General features: G+C 38.3%; 1 protein-coding gene across 1 annotated transcript in view; it reads left to right on the top strand.

Annotated features, from left to right (window-relative positions):
* Nucleotides 1–22,397, top strand: part of LOC140200834 (pro-neuregulin-2, membrane-bound isoform-like) — a 137,939-nt gene that overhangs the window by 76,992 nt on the left and 38,550 nt on the right. The window contains exon 4 of the mRNA XM_072264464.1: nt 17,199–17,325. Within this exon, the coding sequence (XP_072120565.1) occupies nt 17,199–17,325 (127 nt within the window). The remainder of the gene's footprint in view (nt 1–17,198; nt 17,326–22,397) is intronic.

The following is a 22,397-nucleotide window of genomic DNA, read 5'->3' as shown; positions in this document are numbered from 1 at the left end:
AGCTCCAAGTTCAGCCAGCTCCATCATGAGCACGAGCTTCCCCAGCATCAAGGACACCATGAAAAGGTGATGTGTCAAAAAGTCGGCATCTGTCATTAAGGACTCCCTTCACCCAAGACATGCCCTCTTCTGATTGCTACCATCAAGGAGGTGGTAGAAGAGCCTGAAGACACAGACTCAACATTTTAGGAAAGCTTCTTTCCCTCCATAATCAGATTACCCATGTACATTGCCCCACTAGTTTTTGCTCTACTTATTTAATTTACTTTTTTATTTATATATATATATATATATATATATTTCATCTTGTAATTTATAGCTATTTTATTATGTACTACTGCTGCAAAACAATATATTTCATGACATTTGCCAGTGATATTAAACCTGATTCTGATTAAATTCCATCTGCCATCATTCCAGCCAACTTTCTGTCTGATCTATTACCTGTGCTGTAATCTTTCTTGCTATCCACAAACTTATTAATCATACTTCCTACAATTAGATCCAAATTATTAACATAGGGCACTAACAGCAAGGGTCCTAGCACTGGTCACAGGTGGTCCTGGATGGTCTCAATCTTTTTTCAATATCACTGGAGCTGCACTCATCCAGGCAAATGAAGTATATTCCATCTTGTTATTATTATTTCTACATGGAGAAAAGGCTTTAGGATGTCAGTAGTTGAATCACTCACCACAAGGTTTTCAGAGTCTTACTAGCTGGTTCCATTGAGTCAATGGTGAAAGATTGGCATTGATAGCGCAATGGAATATTATGGATAGACACATAGATTCCCTTTTCTGGAGATGCTTATTGCCTAGTACTTGTGTGGCATCAATGATGATTGTTACTTACAAGACCATGCCTGACTGTTGCTTAGGTCATGTTGCAACGTGTGGGCTGCTTTATTTATTCAAGAGCTTTCAAAGGAATTGAGCATTCTGCAAACATCGGTGAACATTTCCTTTATTTGACTTAATACAGATGGGTAGTCATTGATGAATAAGCTGCTGCAGTTACGTCCTGGGCTCGTGTAATTGACCTCCAACCATCACAATAATGCTTTGTGTGAAGCATGACTTCTGCCAATGCAGTAGTTGTTTGATCCCCATAGATTCCAGTCTTACCAGAACTCCTTGATGCTCCCTTGATCACACCAAGGTTGAGAAAATTAGAGAGTATATATGTCGTTGGTGAATCATAAACTTTTCTACATTTATACATCTTAAATCTATCAGGAAAGTTTTATTTTTCTTTAAAGTTCAAGGTGAAACCCCTTTTTACTGGGTGTCTCCAGAGATGCAGCTTGTTAGCCCCTGGCTAACAGCCATTGGCGTCAGAAGTGAGGCGGCCACCTTTATCAATCTCTGTATGTCTAGGGTAGATATGACCTGGGTCCCACCAAACCCGTGAGGTTGGGATGTCTCTCCCACCCAAACCCCGATTCGTGTGAATACTGTGTAACTTCTCCCATGCAATCGCCCAGCGACAAGATATAGCAGACCGTACACTGCATACAGTTGTAAAGAAAGTGTATTCATGAATGTTAGCTTAACCAAACAGTCATTAAAGAAAATAGAGGGGGAAAAAACAAAAGGAGTCATCATAGTTAAACAGTGAAATGTGCACAGGTTGGAGCTCAAATCTTCCCAAGGCCATTGTGTTCAATGTACTCACAATGCCAACTCTATTCACTGATCCTCAGTAGAATTCCTCCTCTTGGGCTCAATTAGGTCGCGCATTCCCGCTGGATCAAATCCTACGGCTGGTTGTCTCAAGCTTCTTCTCCCCATCTCCCAACCAAAAAGACCATGACCCACCTCAGTGTCTATCAGAAAACCTCTCCCCCAGCACTTTCTAGAACAGTCTCCCAGTTCCACCACCATTCCTAAGCATCCCTTACCTTTAATGGTAACCCAAACACTACCAGCAGAACACACTGCTTCTACAGAAAACCATTACATGAAATACCCTACAATGTTAGTAGTAAAATCTTTACCAGGGTGTTACATAAGATTTGAAGCCTAGCACAAATGTTTCACCTGCTCTAACCTTGCTAGAGCTTGGCTATTTTTTAATGGATTGAAGGGAATCTCCTCAAGTTTCCAAACTCATAAAGGATTCTAGGTTCTAAGCTACTCCTGAATGATGGATAACCTTTGGATGTTGCAACTTATCTAAACAAAGAATCCTTATAGGCCAGCAAGTCTAGTGCAGCTCAGTGATGGCAGCACTTCAAAACCAACTCTTTTATAAGCCTTTATGATTAAAATTATGTAAGATGAAAGGTAGGTGTGATCATCAGGCCAATCTGATTATACTGTCATGCATACCTCCAGGTTCTGGCACACTGGTATCAGAGTGATGACGAGGGAGCAGCTACACCTAGGTCTGTTTGGAATTGGTTGCATATCTATGTCATGTCTGCATGTGGCACTAAAATCAATTTATCCTGCAAGAATAACACCACCAGTGACAGTGAAGAATGCCTTCCTCTTTCACCTTTTCACCGCTGCAATCTGTCAAGCAGGCTGGATTGCTGTCCTTGTGAAAGTTTGGAAACGACACAAGCCATTTCACACCTGTTCAACCTTTTTTTAGTAACAGACAGCAAATGTGGATGGTAAGTGAATTTGCAAAGAGAGCTAGAAATTGTTATCTATTATCTGTGTTAAGTGTTCCATTTGACGAAACTATCAGGAACAGGGTTCAATGTGCTGATATTACTACACTCAAAAATCTGTGAAAAGGCCAGAGGATAAATTTATACCCCTTAATGTTTTGCAAAAAAAACAAAAATTGGAATAATTAGGCAATTTGCAACCCATTTTCCCACTTTTGTGTCTTTTACACTTTACTAATGTAAGCAAGTATGGAGTCAAATGATTGATCCATTCCACAACCATTCTTATTCTGAGGTGTTACTTGGAAAAGATGAAATAACAACAACACTATTGTAGTGGCTAAAAACTGACCCAAAATCTAAACAATTGCCACTAGCCTGTGATTGGCATGGAGTTGTTATACTTGCATGATGCATCCTCAGCTCCAATGAAATGATTGTTCCAAAGACACGAATTCCTTAATTCGATCCTTTATTAGGAATCTGCCAACATATAATCTTGAAGCGATATTGAGTGGTCAGCAGAAATATGACCTCCACCAGTTCTAAGCTACAAACTGCCACAAAATAAGCAAGAATACATAATTTATTCCCTTCACATTTACCATGCCACACTCATGTGACTAATTAACATAATAAACACACAACACAGAATACAAAGTAAATAGAGAACAGATGCATGGCTCCTATACCTACGTTCCCACATATTAGAACAATGTTTCTTAACTCCTTCCTTTAGTTTTCTGAATCTTTTAGCAAAATCCAAAAATGCAAACAAATGTTAGGCTTGCAGTTTGACAGCATAATTGGTCAGGCAAAATAAAACACATGGAAAGCAACTTGTGTAAAGGTTGGCTCTCTGCTGCTTATGTCAATTTTAAAGTAAAAGCTCATAGCAAAGGTGGAAAGACAAATAAAACTTCTGAAAAAATACTTCAAGGATACAGTAAATGCAGTCTACACACCACCTGCAGATGATGTAATTTGGATTCATCATACATTCTTTACGTAAAAGAACATAAATGTAAACTTCCATAATAATTGCGTAGGAGTAAACACTCTGCTTCAGTTTGTGATAGGGTGGTTTGGTTTTGAAAGCAAAAATTGTTTACTCCAGTTGACATCACACTGACCATTACATCTTCTAATAAGGCCCTGTAAATATTTACCTTTATTTCAGGATTCTCATAATACTAATAAATAAAGTTAGAAAACCACCAAGCAATATGATGATGTCCACTTTTCAGGAAATGTTCGAACTACAGAAGAGGAACGAGAAACTACTTCCTAGAATAGATAAGTTAGGATACAAAAATTGAAAGCAAGTACTTCTGCATTCACCTTGTTTTAGAGAAAAAATAAATGATGCTGGATTTTTCAGTTGTAATGATCACTATAAGTAGTGGTAACCTCAGGAATTCTGTTACATTGTAGTATGGTTTTATATCATCATAAAAGGTGGGAAAAATAAAGACTTTAACAAAGAAGTCAAGGAGGCAAGAGGAGAGGAAATATGAAGTTAAATTATCAAAGAATATAAACAAAATACTAAAGTAATTACGAACCATCAATAAAAAGTGGTGGAATGTAAACAGGGCTATTGCTGAACAGACAGGGCAATAACACAGAGGACAGAGGTAACAGAAATAGTAACTCATTATTTTGCTTTGTTATTTACTATGGAGATGTTGGCTAATGAGAGAAATAATGCCATTAGTGTAATTAAGATTGAAATAAGTGTTCTGTTAAATAAGCTAATGAAACACAAAGAGAATAAAACTCTGAATTGAGACATTGCACTGACATATTTTAAAAGAATCTAAGTAAGGAATAGCAGAGATATTACTAAATATGCTTCATAATTTGTTTAAAAATAAGTAAACTGACAGACTGTTGCTGTGATATTGTTAAACAATGAGCATGGAACATGTCCAGGGAATTATAGACCAGTCAACTTCACATCGGTGGAGGTAAAATAATATCATCTCCACTAAGGGAGAGAACAGAAGAACATACAGAAATGGAAAGTATAATAACGAGTTATGTACATGGATTTCAGGAAGAGTGGCCATATTTATTGATTTTTGATGAGTTATCAAAGAGGGTAGACAATCATAATTCAGTTTTTGTTTTTAAAAAAAACCTTCAGTAGCATACCTCATAATTAATGAATGAGGAGCTGAAGGCACTACAGCTGTTCACAATTTTCATTCTTTGTTCAGACTCCAGAGATGCAGCTCGTTAGCCCCTGGCTAACAGCCACCGGACTGAGAGGTGAGAAAACCACCTTGATCAGTCTCCATTGTGGATAATACCATACAGGGAGTGGGGGAGATAATACTGAGATGAATACAATCAGAATCACTGAATTATATGACGTGAAATTTGTTGTTTTGTGGCAGCAGTGCAGTGCAAAGACAAAAATCTATAAATTAAAAAAATAAATAAATATCAAAAAAAAAAGGAATAATAATGTTCATGGGTTTATGGACCATACAGAAATCTGATGGTGGAGGGGAACAAACTATTCCTAAATTATTAAGAATGAGTCTTTAGGCTCTTGTACCTTCCTGGTGGTAGCAATAAGAAGAGTGTATGCCCCAGACGATGAGGGTTTTAAATGATGGTATCTACATCGCTGCCTCTTGATGGTGGGAAGGGTTGTGCCCATGATGGAACTAACTGAGATATAACCCTCTTATGATTCTGTATATTGGAGGCTCCATACCAGACTCTGATACATTAACAAATGGACAAATGATTAGCAAACAAAGTTCAGTGGTGACATGTATGAGCAAATGCATATTGGCAAGAATCAAGGCCACTTTTTATCTGGAAGGCACATGTCTAGGTAGGCGTAGAATCAAAGGGAACTTAATATGAATACACTAATCACTAAAAGTTGTACACTGATTAGCAAGTTACTAGACAGTGTAATAAACACCAGAGGTTTATTTCTAAAGGGACAGAATTTAAATGGGAACTTATGCTAATCATATTGAACAGTTGATTTAGATTTGAAATACTCCCCATACAATATAATAAAAAAATGGAACCAATGCAGGGGGGTTCAGAGAAATCTTACAAGGATAATTTGAAAATAGGAGGTATGAACATCAGGAAAGAATGAAGTCTCTGATTCTTAGGTAGTGGACCCAAAGAGAATGGATCACTTGTGGGGAAGAGCATGAATAGTTGCTAGCTTTATAAGATAATCACCAGTGAGTCCTATAGATCATTCAAAAGAAACGTCTTTACATAAAGTGTGGTGAGAACGTGGAATTCAATAGTCAAGTCAAGTCAAGTCAAATTTATTTATAAAGCACATTTAAAAACAACCCATGTTGACCAAAGTGCTGTACAAACCATAACAGGTAGCTAAAAATCACAAATACAAGAAACAGATATAAACAACAAGGCACACACAGCTTATATGCACAAAATAAACAACTCATGAGCCTAGGCACAAGCCAAAAATCAGCCACATCAGGAAGATTCAAACGCTAGTGAATAAAGGTAAGTTTTGAACCTGGACTTAAAAGAGTCAATGGAGGGGGCAGATCTGATAGGGAGGGGAATGCTGTTCCACAGTCTAGGGGCTACAACAGCAAAGGCGCGGTCACCCCTGAACTTAAATTTAGATCATGGAACAGCCAGGAGCCCCAAGTCAGCCGACCTAACAGACCTGGAAGTTGAATAAGGGGTTAGAAGGTCTGTGATATAGGAGAGGGTCAGCCCATTTAGGGCTTTATAAACAAACAAGAGAACCTTAAAATCAATTCTAAACCATACTGGCAGCCAGTGGAGAGAGGCCAGGATAGAAGTAATATGGTCCCTCTTCCGGGCACCTGTCAGGAGCCTGGCTGCGGCATTCTGGACCAGTTGCAGACGGGACAGGGACGACTGACTAATCCCAGTATACAGGGAGTTGGAGTAGTCCAAGCGGGAGGATAGAAGGACGTGGATGACTTTCTCGAGATCTTTGAAAGAGAGAAACAACTTGATTTTGGCAATAGTACGAAGCTGGAAAAAACTGGCCTTTACCACTGCATTGACTCGCTTGTCAAAGTTAAAGGCGGAATCAAATATCACACCAAGGTTTTTGACATGGGGTTTGACAAGGGTGGCCAGGTTACCAAGACTGTTGGTAATCACTTTGATGGAGTCAAGGGGGCCAAATAGGACAACTTCAGGCTTGCCTTCATTCAGTTGTAGGAAGTTTTGTACCATCCAACACTACCATAGCAATTGGTTGAAACATATCACAGGTTAATTCAAGGGGAGATTATGCAAGCACATGAAGGACAAGAGACTATGTTAGATTAGATGAGAAGAAATGAAGGAAAGTGTGTGCAACAAACACCACCCTGGACCAGTTGGATAGAACGACTCATTTCTGTTCTGTATACCTTAAAGTTCTATGCAATATTCAGGCTTTTAATTTGAAACTCCTGAAGAAGGGACCCTTGAAGAAAGGTCTTGCCTGAAACATCGACTGTTCACTCATTTCCGTAGAAGCTGCCTGAACTGCTGAGTTCCTCCAGCATTTTTTGTGTCTTGCTTTGGATTTCCAGCATCTGCAGAATCTCTTGTTTATAACCGTAACCTTAAGGTCTCCTTCAACAGAATTAACCCGCGATTGTTCTTAGTACATTTCTAATGCAGTGAATGGCTGACTGCTTTGTGATAGACCATATGTGTACAATTTTAAAACCGAATAATGTTGGATATTATGCAGCATCATGATTTCTTTCCTCATGAAGTAACACTTTAATGGCACATTGTAGGCAGTGTTATCTTGGATTCACATATGTAGAAAGGGAAATATATATTTCTTTCCTTTCAAAGGACAGAATAAATTCATAAGACTGTTAGGAACTTGTTACATACTTGCCCTGTTAACACCTGTTCTTCTGATTGTGTAGGTTTTGAATTTTATTGCTTTTGTATTGCATGATAATCAATCCTTGTTACATTACAGATTTTTCTTTTAGCTGAGACACTTAAGATACAATTGCAAAACTTTGGATATGATTTCCAATATTTAATAGCTTATACTATTTTATATTTTACTTTACATAAAACTATTTGCTGCTTGGATAATTTTTTGCAGGTATCTCAGTAGTCTAAATTCAGCACATAAACTGCTGTTAATCATTGTATATAATTCTTGCTACCTACTACTGTTTGCTGTGGAATTCCATCTTGACTCGAATCCTGGGCCTAACATTTTTAGAATTTTTTGATATTTTCCCCATATTATTTGGGCAGCACATTGGTGCATCCGGTAGATCTGCGACCACACTCTTCCAGTGACCCAGTTTCAGTCCTGATAGAGTTTGCATGTTCTTCCTGTGACTGTATGTGACTACTGTGGTTTCTCCAGTTTCTTCTTGCATCCCAAAAATGTGTAGGAGGGTCAGCTAATCAATGACAGTAAAATTACCTTGAGTGTGTAGGTAAGTGTAGAGTTTAGGGGCAACTTGATCTGATTGTGGGGAGGACAAAATAGGTTAGGGTTGGATTAGTATAAAAATGGGTGGTTGGTGCAGACAGTGGACAGTAGAGCAATGTACTGCTCTATGTCTGTAACTCTTAAGAAATCCAGCAATATAGGATTAATGCATAAAAGTGATGCTGAGGTAGAAGATCAATCATGCCAGAACAGGCATAATTGCTCTAAGGCACATTAGGAGTGTTGGTAAATTCCCCAATTCAAAGTTCAAAGTAAAATTATTATCAAAATATGTATATGTTTCATACACTACCATGAGATATGACCCATCAAGCGGTGCCACCCAGCAACCCCAATTTAACCCTAGCCTAGCCATGGGACAATGTACAATGACCAATTAACCTACCAACCAGTATGTCTTTGGACTGTGGGAGGAAACCAGAGCACCCAGAGAAAACCCACACATTCCATGGGGATGATGTTGCAACTGAGGAACTCTGATGACCCAAACTGTAAAGGGTCATGCAGTTTGCTACAGTACCAATGTACCCTAAGAACGAGGGCAGTGATTGTGGTAGACAGGACACCATTTGGTTATGTCTCCATCCCCATGGATAGATCTTCCATTGGACAACTTGTATTTATCCTGTGAGGCTGAAAATACTGACAGGCATTTCTATCAAACGTTGCTTGAAAACCTGCAGATGCTCACATGTGTCCATTTGTCAATCTCCAGATATGGCCTTTGCCATTCAGCAGAGAATCTGACTGCACTGCTGACATCCTTGACGAGCTGAGCAGACCAGTGCCAAGAGCTATTAGCTGCAGATAGCCCTTCCCACTAGTCCAGGCATCACCGACAGTGAGTGAATGCAGCAAGTCTGCTGAATGCATGAGGCAATCAGTTTCTCGTAAGATAAGAGTACAGGCCCAACACTGGGTGAGGCTCAGCCCCACTATGCACACTGACCATTTAATAGGTTGGTTGGGGTGGTGGTGGGAGGGTGGGGAAGTCCAGGAGTAATGTTGGTCTTGTGAATAATGAGAGCCATCAAGCAGGGGTTAAGAAAGTACTACAGCATGATATGTCTCCTATGTCACAATATTATTAAAGAAACCAGAGGCCTCCTGTTATTTGTCTCAGCCAGTCACACTCCAAACTTGTAATCCTGGTCACCATGTGGTGTAGAGCATCTCTGCTTGGTGTGAACTGTATTATTAAATGATCAGTTGCTACAAGCTCTTTTGTTGCTTACTTTAGAATGAGTTTAAAGGTTCAAAGTACATTTTTATCTGGAAAAGTACATATATGTCACTATATACTACCCTGGGATTCATTTTCTTGTAGACATTCACAGTATAACAAAGAACTACAACAGAATCAATGAAAAACTACACAGAAAGTCTGACAATGAAGTGCAAAAGACATACCATACAAATACAAAATAGTAATAATTAAATAGATAAATAATATTAGGAACATGAATTATAGAGTCCACGGGTTGCAGAATCAGTTCAGTGTTGGTTCAGGAGCCTGATGGTTGAAGGATTATAACTGTTCCTGAATTTGGTGATGTAACACCTAAAGCTCGTGTACCTCCTTCATGACAGCAGCAGTTAGGAGAGAGCATGGCCTGGGTGGTGGGGGTCTTTGAAGATAGATGCTGCTTTCTTGTAGATGTGCTTTTCTGGTGATGGGCTGGCCTGTTTCTCTCTCCTATTTGTCAGCTTTTATATTCTTGGGAATTTCAATCTAAATCATACAGACAACCAGTTTTAAATTGGACACTGGATATTCTATTTTGCCATAGTTACACACTCTCTTGACTTGGAAATCCATTGTCATTTCTTCATCATACCAGGAACTAAATCCTGGAATTTTATCCTGAACTCCACTGTGGCGACACCTACCGTGGAAGGAATCCAATAGAAGGTGGTTTGCCACCCACCTACTGAGGAAAAATAGGCAGGGCCAATAAATACTGGTGTTGGCAGCCCCACCCACCATAAAATAAACCAAAAGGAATCCATGGGTGGATTAATCTTAAAGTGTGTTCATTGATCATGTGGGGATTCATGAATAAGGGAAGTTGCATATTTTTCAATTAATTTCTATTAATGTTCTAATTGCTTAAAAGTAATTTTAAATATTTAAAACAAATATTGTTTATTTTTGAAAAGCTCTTTTTTCCCCACATTCCTAGCTGCCATAAGCTTTTGGAAGGTGGGAAAGCAAAGGCATTGGCTTTTCCATGAATTAAAGATGTCCAAGGAAAGTACTTTTCCATCATGTGAGAGTGGACTCCTGCCTGACCTTCTGTTGCTGATCTGCACTTGCCTCTCAGCAAGTGTAGCTTTCTAGTTATGAACCAGCTAACTGTGAGACAGAATATTTAGGGACCTTGTAATTTGTTTCTCTTAGTTATCATAATAAATCTTTATTACCTTACATGCTTAATCATTTTAAATTAAGTATGTCTGTCTTTTACATTTGAGAGTAATATATTTTTGGGTTTTTTTTTCCAGCCACTGAAGCAAGATAAGAGTTTGAGTGAATAATCTGTAATTATGCATGAGGTATGATTATCCCTGCCATGCATATTAAAGAAAACCTTATGATTATGCAGAGCTCTGACTTCTGTATGATTTATAGCTCTTGTAAGTGTAAGATATTAGCCTAGAAACTCCAGTGCATTAAAGAGGCTAAGCCAGATGATATTTTGATTGTTCCTCCCTCTACTCCATCCACTATAAACTTCAGTTATGCTTTCAGGCCTGCAAATGATTGTGCATTATGCATTTTTGTGATTGACACTCCCTTCATTGCCTGTGCCCGACACTCCCGGGTCAATAGATAGATAAAGAGTTATGAGCAATTTGGAACCCAGGGCATGGTTGGAGGTGCCATTGGCCTAGACCAGGGGTTCCCAACAAGGGCTCAATAGACCCTTGGTTAGTGGCAGGAGTCCATGGCATAAAAACGTGTGGGAAGTCCTGGCTTAGACAATTGAATGTTTTGCTGTGTGGGGGGAGGAAATTGAGGTCCAGTCCTTTGGCTGTTGGGTCAGTGATGTGATAAATCAGAAGTAGAGGTAAGGGTGTTAATGCAATATTTGAGTGTGGGTATAGTGGGGAGGGAAAATGGAGGTATGAAAGATGGACTTAACCTGCAGATGTGGAATCAATTGTCATGCTCGGGTGACATTATTCCCAGGCCAACAATAGCCAGTACCAGAGGACTGAATCAATAGGTGCATGATAGCAAAAACATTGACAAATTTCTAAGACCAGAAGATATAGGAGCAGAAATAGGCCATTCGGCCCATCGATATGTAGTGGAGAGTATATTACTGGCTGCATCATTGCTTCTGTTATGGTTATTATTCTGTGAATTTATTGAGTATGCCTAGAAGAAAATGAATCTCAGGGTTGTATATAGGGATATACACACCATGTACTTTGGTAATAAAGTTACTTTGAACTTTGAACATACATTTAATGTGAGTGAAGGGAAGTCCAGGGGAGACGGTGGTCCTGGTGTGGATGCTGCGCAGCCTCTTCTTCCCTGATGGGAGTGCGGCAAACAGTCCGTGAGCAAGGTGGATGGGATGTTCATGATGTTATTGGCCTTTTTCTGGTGCATTTCTTCATTTCGTCTTATATGATAGATCAGCAAAGTTAAAAAAAACAACTAAAGTAGCTGCATAAATGGGATGAGAAGGAGAAAGAAATAAAATATGGGAAGAGTGTTTCATAAACTTCACAGTGCCAACTTCATGCTCATCTCCTTGGAAGTAGATAATACTTACCCCGTTCCTTCATATGTGCAGATTTCATGTTGTGATTCTTTCCATTTTGATATGCATAATATCAAATTTTGAATTAAAACTTTTAACTGATTCTGTTTATTTCTAGAAAATTGTTCTTGTGAGCATTTAACTACTTCTAAACGTATTTGAAAGTGAAAGAAAATTGCTTAATCTGGGTTCTTGTTATACTAATATGGTAGGTTAATTTGGAACTTAAAATACCTCGAAGAGGTCTGAAGTAGCTTAGATTAGTATTACAGAAGAACTCGACTTGACCTGCTTGCTGAAGAGTTAAGAGTATAAGTATGGAAATATAAAAGTGAGGCAGTCCATAATATAATTGGATGTGAATGGCAGTAAGTTTATTTGGTACCAGAGAAGGTGGCAGATGAGTAAAATGGAGGAAGATCAGATCTCTTAGTTTGAAAACATTAGTTCACTTGGAGACAAAGAATATCCACTACAAGGAATTACGGGGTGATGGAGTATATTTTGATATTAATGGCTATCCCCTCAGAGGTTACAAAGGGGGAAACGTTGCTTTTCGAAACTGGCACCATGTTCAGAATAAGATTAATTATTTGTCATTGGTTGAAACAAAGCAAAAATCTGACATGTTAGGTTTCTTAACGATAATTGAAATGAAGATATCACAATAAGCAAAGGTAGATACAACGGAACTTTCTGGTGAATTTCTGTGACATTGGAAAATAACTTGAATTCATTCCAGTCATATCAAACTTTACTGTGACGTCGCTAGTTCCACTGTTAATTTTTGGTAATTTGTTATCCAATGGCTTGTAAATCTGCTTGTTAAACTGTAGGTTGAGGCATGATGATTACCTTCCACATCAAATCAATTCTCTGTTTAAAATCTAATAAAATGTTATTATTTGGTAACCCAGGTATAAAACTCTAAACCACTAACTATTCTTAAATGGCAGATAGTGGTTCATTTATTGTGTCTCAGCTGCTTGCACTTAGTTAGAGTGTGAGTGTGAGTGTGAGTGTGTGTGTTTTTTTATATGGCCTCCTCTATGAGTCAGAGGAGTGGATTTGTAATACTATTATCTCACACCCTCAATTACATATGTTGATTTTCGCAAAGAGGTGGTGATCCAGGCTAACAATCTGTCATACTCAAAGAATCTCTGCATAGAAGCAATGGTTTGCTATTTTGCTGTTAGTCACGGAAGAGAAGGAGAAGGTGATGAAGTTGCAGATAGCTCTGACTTAATTGCACATAGCAGTGCACCATTAGTATCAATAGTAGAAAATAAGGCCGCTTACTTCACAGATGTTACATTCCAATTAGCCTGCTGTTTATTACTTTTCTGCATTGCGGCTGGATGGAATTTCCCTGCCCACTTCTTTAAATGTTATCAGGATTATAACTGCGTAATGTTTACAAGGGTTTAATTAAAAGGGTCTTGTTATTGATTTAATAATTGTCAAGTCTTTCGAAAGTAAGTTTTCTGTTAAATTGCAGGTACTTTTCACATTCTCATGCAACTATTACAAATTGTTACAAACTAGGCAAATTAGTGAACTGAACTATTTCCCTCAATAGGTTTGCACATCAATTGAATTAAAGCAATCAAATTTTAATTAAATTGCTACTTTACTAGCTGATGATTTGAAAACAGTAACAACCCATTGCAGCACTGCTCCTGCCCTGGTTATTAGCAGGCAAATGAAGGAATGAGGAAACAGGAGTAGGTCATTCAGCCTTTCCAACTTGCTCCACGATTTAATAAGAATGTGACTGATTTATCTGTAACCTCAGTTCTGTTTTAATATTTGTTCACATTGAGCTTTTATCCACTTCTTTATCAAGTGTTTATTTACCTTTACCTTTAAGAAGCCCAAAGACTCTGATTCTGCTGTGCTTTGAGGAAGAGAATTTAAAAGGCTTAGAACCTCAGAACAAAGTTTGTCTTCCCTTGATCTTAAGTGAATGAGATCTAAGACCAAGGCAAGGCAAAAATTGTTCCAGCGGCTGAATCTTACTTTTAATCAATTACACCTACATTCTTCAACAAGAAGAACATCTCTATCCACCCTGTCAAAAACTCTCAGAATTTTTATGTTTGAATTGGTACCTCTCACTCTAAACTCCAGTGGTTACAAGCCTAGCTTGTCTAACGTATGTTCATAAGACAAGCTCTTTACATTAGTCTGGTATTCTTCTCTAAGCAGTCTTCAGTGAACTAACACGAGTCCTTGAATAAGGAGAACAATACTGTGGAAGTTCTACCAGCTGTATTCTCAACAACACCATAAATAACTGAAGTATCAGCATACTGTGTTTTTATTCAATTCCCTAATGATGATTAGGAAAATTGGCAAGCTTATTTATTTGTTGTAGCTGCATATTAGCATTTTGCAAGTCAAGCATTAGAAAACCTAAATCCCTCCGCATCTTAAAGTTCTGCAGTTTCTTACCACCTACATAATATATTTTTTTCATTCTTCCAACCAAGATAGACAATTTCAGTTTTTCCGGATTAAATTCCATTTGCTAGATTTTTTTTCCAGGTTTTTTTCTAGACTATCTAAATCCCATAATGGCATCCTTATATTTTTTCATAACTTAACTTCCTTCCCATCTTTGAATCACCAGCAAATTTACCAACTAAGCCTTAATGTCTTTACCCAATTTACCTGTGAAATGGTTGTGCAATGTTGAAGTCTGTGCACTGACTGTGTGGCGCAGCACTCGCTAAATCGTGCCAAGGAGAAGAAGACCCATTTACAACCACTCTTGTTTTCCTGATAACCAGCTAATTTTCCAACTAGACCAATGACATCTCTGGCAGTATGATTTTTTTATTTTACATAATAATCTGTATTGCACTACCTTAGCAAATGTAAAGAAGGGCCATTACACTCACTCATAGCAAATGAGAATTAGTAAACTAATTTCTAGCACAGCCTCCTTGCTTGTAAATATTTAAAATGCCATTGAGATGTTTTCAGTATCAGCTTGCATCAATTTCTCAAAGGTAATTAGTTTTGGCCATGATTAATGGTTTTGCCTCTATTTTCTATCACGTGTGTTGAAAAAACAAATCTGATTTTGATAATTAATCACAAGTTAACAGATCGTAGGTCCTGCAGGAACCTATGTAAGGAATTGTTTACACTTAATATTTGGTAAATCAACAAAATATCTGCTCCTGACAAACTGAATATTCCTTCTTTGTCTTGTGTCCATTTTTTGGTCTTCTGTGATGCAAGCTTGAAAATGCTGCAGGAGCAAGTTAAGGCTGAAAGACCTTTGTCCTTTCCTGATGGATTAATCTATATCTTTAAATTTGCCTCACTTTATCAATGTATGTTTCTAAGCAATGTGCTTGTACACTGAATACCAGATAATACTTGACCGGGTCCACTGACAGTGGACCAACACATGCACTGGGATAGAACTTACTCAGGGCAATCCAGTTCACTCACTGCTAACCTCAAGGAAGAAAAAGCCTTTTATAGGCCAGATCTCTCTCACACAATTTCCACAGTTCAGGTGCAAAATAGTAATCCAAATCTGCTGTTAGTTCCAAGGAACAGAGGCGCATTTACAGGTTGGAGGGAAACTGGTGTAGCAGCAGTTAATATTATCCTTGTAGAGTCAACTACCAAAATATATTTAGACATTATGCCTAGCAATCTTGCTGATGCAACAGAAAAGCTAATTTGTACCACAGACTCCTTGCTTGTAAATATTTAAAATGCTATTGAGATGTTATCAATATCAGCTTACAGCGATTTCTCAAGGTTAATAATGTAGTGGATACCAGCTCATCCTAAAATCGGCAATAAGTGTGCTACCTCCATTTTAGCTCCTTTTCCCTACCTTGATTTTGCAGGTGGAAGGAGTTAAACTACTCCTATTGACATGTTTGCTGTCTAATTTGAGTTATTATAATCATCATTAGGAGAGTACATCCTGTTCTCAATGGTCGTAACTTGACTGGCATGCATTAGGGATTATCCTCCAGCCATGATTGAATATACAACTATACATGGCATCAACAAAGTGGTAGTTTAAGCAGTTTTGATCCTCTATTTATGGAAAGATTATTATTCCATTAAAGGTGGAATGATCCTGGATATGAAAAATGGGAATTTACTCACTTTAGAAAAAAGCGATGCAGTTTTATGGAAACATGCATGCCAAGTAGGGAGAAAACGGAGAAAATTCTAAAACAATACTTTCTCTGTTGGAAGAATTGGAGACTAGAGGAAAGAATCTCAGAAGAAATGAGGGGTCCATTTGAAACTTAGAGTAAGAAGAATTTCTTCCCTTAGAGAGTTATGAGCTTCGGAGATACCGTTGTCATAAAATTGGGGCAGTGCTTGTTGGTGCCATAGCTAGAAAAATTGGTTTGCTTAGATATTGGATTAGATCTAATTGGGTGCTCTGAAACAGCAGTGCATGTAACGATATAACACTTGTATGAAAAAATGCTAAAATTAAATGAAATGTGTCTATAAAAACCCTGAAAGAGAGTCAAGTTTTGTACATTACAACAAGAAGCTTACAACTGCCACAGCTTCACTGAGCTGATCACAGGGAGTGCGGTCAAACATAAAAGAATTTACCTTAAAATTGAGGGGAAGTGTTGGGTAGAGAAGCAGTGTTGTGCAGTAGGGTGGGGTACACAATTCTTCAATCTTGATGGCAGGACATTGATGACGTTGCAGGCTGGCATGGGCTTCATGTCATGTATGGATAACACATTAATGCACACTGATCACTGAGGCATAGACCAAACTCAGTGCACCTGGCTACATAAAATAAAAGAAGTTTGCAATGTTTTATGGAGCAAGCTGTAAAGAGTTTTTCCAATGCATAACAGTTATTTGAAGTGAGCCTGGAAGATGCTCAGTGAAACGAATTGATAGCAAGATTCTCATCTTAGTGGATATCTCAACATGGAAGATATAATTTTTGTCTTTAACATATGAAAGGTGTGGTGTTAAACTTGCTACCTAATGGTGCTGTCTGACACTATGTACAAATTGACCATGCCAGCTTTAATCTCAATAAAACGTGGCCAATACAAGCTTCATATCTTGTCCGGATACATCACAGCAATATGCTCTGCCCAAGACCAGGAGAAACCGCAGAGCATTATGGACATAGTTCAACACATTATGGAAGTCAGGGAGTTTATGTACATCTTTCGCTGCCTCAGGACAAGTACAGATAGGCTGAATAGTCTTCTTGTGTTCAATTTATAATTCTATGAAATATGACCAACTTATTTTATGAGCCAGGAATTCTGAACTTGTCCATTTTATGTTGCAGCTGCTGCTACTACTACGCTCTCACCTGAATCTGGTCACGCTCGAAGATGCAATGAGTCAGACAAATCCTATTGTGTTAATGGCGGAGTGTGTTATTACATTGATGGTATTAATGAACTTTCTTGCAAGTAAGTGAGTGCATTTTTCTATGCTATAATAGGAGGATATTGTTCAGTATTTCTATTGAGATTAAGTGTGTTTTATTTGACAATGCTGAAATTGATTTGCCTTTTGAGTACTGAAGGTGATGAACAAAGGTGTCATTTTAATAATCGGATTGTACAAGCATAATGCAGTTTCACAGTTGATCTTAGAGAAATATAAAGACACAGATGAAATTATAGTGTTAACTTTGTCATTGTTCGATAATTTTGTTTGAAAATTGGCAAGCTGAAATACAACTGAAACTAGACACAGTGCTTCAGCTGAAGATAGTGAATATCTTCATGGTACCCATGTCCAGGCAGTTTTGGTTGCAGTAAAATCGATCTATCCTTTAAAATGTTACAAAATAATCATCTTCAGGACTCCTGGCATAATATCTGTATGCACATATTGCGTAAATAAAACACTTGATTCCATATTATGCAGAGGGTACTTAGGTTTTACAGTATTCAATGTGGCATTTTGGCTAATTCCTTGAGAAATTTTCAATAAAGAGAATATAAATTTTAACAAGCAATAACTCACTCCAAATGGCTTATTCACTATGAAGACAGCATGAGTCCAAAAAGTCAGATAATGTAGATGATGCCAGTAGGGACTGGAAGCTTTGAACTGCCATATTCAGGCACTACATTCCTGCTATATGAATCTTCACCCTCTTTACAAGAAAAAGACAAGCTGTTCCTTATCTACAGTTACATCTTTGACTTTGAAATACAAGGTTTCCCAGGAAAATAGTTAATGAATCATTTTGTCCAAACTGCTGAGGATTTATTTTTATCTGACATAAAAATGATTCCAAATTGCTTATTTATTATTATTCAAGAACAAGGGGAAAATTCTCAAACAAGTTCATTCATGGGGATGTCTTAACATTTCCCACTCCAATAGCCTTTAACTCACATTAATATAGTATTTTCGAAGCTAAATTCCCTGCAGGACATTTTACCAATCTGAAACATTATAACTGCGTAGTTCTGGCATTTACACAAGGATGAAAGATCATTTCTTTGTAATCCCTAGGTTGTAAAGCTTCCTCAATACAAATGAATTAACTACAGATGTGGTTCATAATAATAGCATTTTCTACAAATAGTTGATCACAATGAGCATTTATAGAACCTTTATTGACCAGCTCATTGTATTTTGTACATGAAAATAATTTTGGAATGTCTTAACTAATCTATTTTGGAAACATACCATCAGATCAAAGAATAGAGTATAGATTTTGTCTGATCTGCAGCAATTTATGAAGATAGTGATGGAAGCAAAGAATAGATTAGGATTCAGTCTCCTATGTTTGGATGTTGGGAGAAGCCAACATTGGGTGGGTTAATGGTGGACCTGTCCTACTGACCAAATTTTTCCATGCCCTGCTACAGAAGCTAGAACAGCACCTACTATAGATTAAATATTTTTAATCCTTCATTTCAAATTTAAACAGTTTCAAAAGCAAAACCATTTGGAAATATTAATCTAATCTATATACTTTTTAAAAGGAAGTGTTACTTTTCCCTTTGCTTCATAATCTGCAGGCCTAGAATCCCCATTGAAATCAATGGTGGCCTCAGGTGTTTTTGCAAGGTTTGACAAGAGATTTTCCCAATATGAGCCTAATCCCAGCTACCTGGACTCTGGCATTGGATTTTACTGGAAGTCTAGCAATGTAGCAAGTATTTCACTATACGTCACTTGGAAATTCTGGACTTGCTTGTACCTTAGAGCTAGTGCAGAAGAGTGAGATTTATTGACCTTTCTTGACTAAGAGAATTGGAACTACTCTGGAAACAAATTCTATGCCATTATGTTTGGATAAGATCTACCTCATACTTTTAAGAAAAACTGTTCAAGTCTTTACCAGAATAATGTATAATAAATGGGCATTAGATTCTGTGAGAAGAAAAAATAAGCCCTTGAAGTGTACTGGTAAAAACAGACTGGACAGTGCAATCAATATAAATGTGCTAAATTGGCAATCGGATATTGTTGGTTGATCATAACAGTAGGAAGGTTAAAGTACTTTCTCCCTTGGATAGCATGCAGTAGGTGTGATACCCTAGCTTCAAATCATTAAATGTGAGGAAAAATTAAGGCAGAGAAAGAGGGTTGATGAATAACCATTTGACATTTAGGATGAGGTAGTTAATTGGATTCAGCACTGGCTTTATGGGAGAAGCCAGAGTGTGGTAGTAGATGGTTGTCTCGCTGATAGGAGGGCTGTGACTAATGGTGTGCCGCAGGAATCGGTGCTGGGTTCATTGTTGTTATCAACGATCTGGCTGATAATGTGGTAAACTGGATCAGCAAATTTGACGGGGAGCGTAGCGGACAGTGAGCAAGGCTATCAAAGGTTGCAGCTGCATTTGGACCAGCTGGAAAAATAGGTGGAAAATGCAGATGGAAGTTAACGCAGACAAGTGTGAGGTGTTGCAGATTGAAAGGACGAACCAGGGTAGGATTTCCACAGTGGGCAATAGGCACTGAAAAGTATGGTAAAACAGTGAGATCTGGGAATTCCTTTAAAGTGGGGTGACAGGAAGATAGGCTCGTAAAGAGAGCTTTTGGCACATTATCATTCTTAAATTGAAGTACTGAGTATAGGAGCTGGAATGTTATGTTGAATTGTGTAAGATATTGGTGAGGCCTATTTTGGTGTACTGTGCATTTGTGACCACCTATCTACAGGAAAGATATCAATAAGATTGATAGAGTACAGAGAAAATTTACAAGGATATTGCTGGGACATGAGGCCCGGACTTACAGGGACAGGTTGAGTAGGTTAGAACTTTATTCCTTAGAGTACAGGAGAATGAGAGGAGATTTGATAGAGGTGTATGAAATTTTGAGTGGTACATATAAAATAAATGCAAGGCTTTTTCCACTAAAGTAGGGTGAGACTAGAACTTGGGGTCATTGGTTAAGGGTGAAGGGAGAACTGTTTAAGGGGAACATGAGTGGGAATTTATTCACTCAGAGGGTGTTTCCAGTGTGGATTAAGCTGAGAGTGCAACTGGTGGATGTGGGTTTAATTTCAAAATGTAAGAGAAGTTTGAATAAGTACAGTTCATGGATGGGTGGGGTATGGTCCAATTGCATTATTTGATAGGACGAGGCAAAATAATAATAATTTGTGTTAATTATGATATTTAAAAATCCAATAAAATTACTTTAGGTTCTGGAATAAAAAGAGAAAATACAGCAGATGAGGCAACATTGTGAACAGTGGTTTAATGTATCAGTCCACTGACCTTCAGTCAGCTTCTCAAAAGACCCAGAGAGAATAAATACTCAATTACGTGCAGGGCAATGGAAGAGAAAATACAAGAAACGCTGGTGTGATAGAGAAAGATTTGGAATGTAAAGGATGATTAAATTGATACAGTAAAATAGAAGTGAGAAACAAGCCTGAAAGATGAGACAATTGTGATAAAGCTCTGACAGTTTGATGAAGAAGGCAAGCAGCAGGCTACCTTGTGGGCCATGTCCTGTCAGAGAATCCTCACCTCAAGCAGCAACTACAATCTACTTCATTCACAAAAAAATGGGGATAAACGAATCTAGTTTAAAAAGAAATCAAGGAATGTTTTCATTTATGATTGTAACTGGCTTTTATTATCTTTCCATTATTGGCACACTGTTAGGTGGGTATCTAACATCAGCTCCCTTTTCTACACACTCAGTTATCTGGCTTTCCGCTTTTTGAAGTATACTGAGCTATAAATTCTTACTCCTTCTGCATAGCAATAAAATGTCTACCTGCTCTACAGTCACTGAACAATGGTTTATAAAATCCTGGAATATTCACTATAATTGATTTTTTTATGAAACTGATTTGATGATTTCAGAAATAATGTACTAAATAGCTGCTATTTAGAGATGCGATGTTTAAACAAACATCAGCATAATGCTCCCTTTCTAACTAAAGAAAATACATTGATAGACAAAAACAGGCAAGGAAACTTTGAGTTCAATTTCAGTTTCAAAAAGATCTGCCATTTCCACCAATGAGTATAGCCATGGAGATAAATGCTGCTTTTTAAAATGGTTACTCAGTAGCCCCCACTTCCCCCCAGTACTAATCCCAATGAAGGTGCCATTGATTATACACAGAACTACCTCAGCCTGTCGATATTCGACACTACTTCCCAATGATACAACAAATAGAGGCACTCCAGTGAAGTGGTTTGGCCTCATTTCCCTGTCTCTCTTGCAAATATGATCTTCTTCAAATACACAAGAAGTTCTGCAGATGCTGGAAATCCAGAGTAACACACTCAACCTGCTGGAGGAACTCAGCAGGCCAAACAGCAACTATGGAAATGAATAAATAGGCAACGTTTCAGGCTGAGACCCTTCTTCAGGACTGGAAAGAAAGGGGTGGGGTGGGGACACCAAAATAAAAAGGTGGAGGATGGGAAGGAGGACTAGCTAGAAGGTGATAGGCGAAGCCAGGTGGGTAGGAAAGATAAAGCTCTGGAGAAGGTTTCTGATAGGAGAGGAGAGTGGACCATGGGAGAAACAGAAGAAGGAGAGGCCACCAGGGAAAGTGATAGGCAGACAGATGAGGAGAAGAGGCAAGAGGCCAGAGTGGGTAAGAGAAGAAGAGGGAACAGAGAGGGGAAAAGAATTACTGGAAGGAGAAATCGATGTTCATGCCATCAGGTTGGAGTCTACCTAGAACGAATATGAGGTGTTGCTCCTTCACGCTCAGAGGGTCCTCATCGTGACAGAAGAGGAGGCCATGGACCAACATGTTGGAATAGGAAAGAAAATGGTTGGCCACTGGAAAATGTGGCAGATAGAGTGGAAGTGGCCAACAAAGGGGTCCCCAAAGTGGGTCCTCCTTTCCCTCCCCCACCTTTTTATTCTGCTGTTTTCCCCCTTCCTTTGTAGTCCTGAAGAAGGATCTCGACCTGAAACATTGACTGTTTATGCATTTCCATAGATATTGCCTGACCTGCTAAGTTCCTGCAGCATTTTGTGCGTGCTACATCTTCTTCAAATGGTAGCTTCCACAGGAAAGCACTAACTCATT

The sequence above is a fragment of the Mobula birostris genome, chromosome 7, assembly GCF_030028105.1.
Source record: "Mobula birostris isolate sMobBir1 chromosome 7, sMobBir1.hap1, whole genome shotgun sequence".
Taxonomy (NCBI): Eukaryota; Metazoa; Chordata; class Chondrichthyes; order Myliobatiformes; family Myliobatidae; genus Mobula; species Mobula birostris.
The sequence above is the reverse complement of the archived record's forward strand: the minus strand, read 5'-3'. Positions and strand labels throughout refer to the sequence as shown.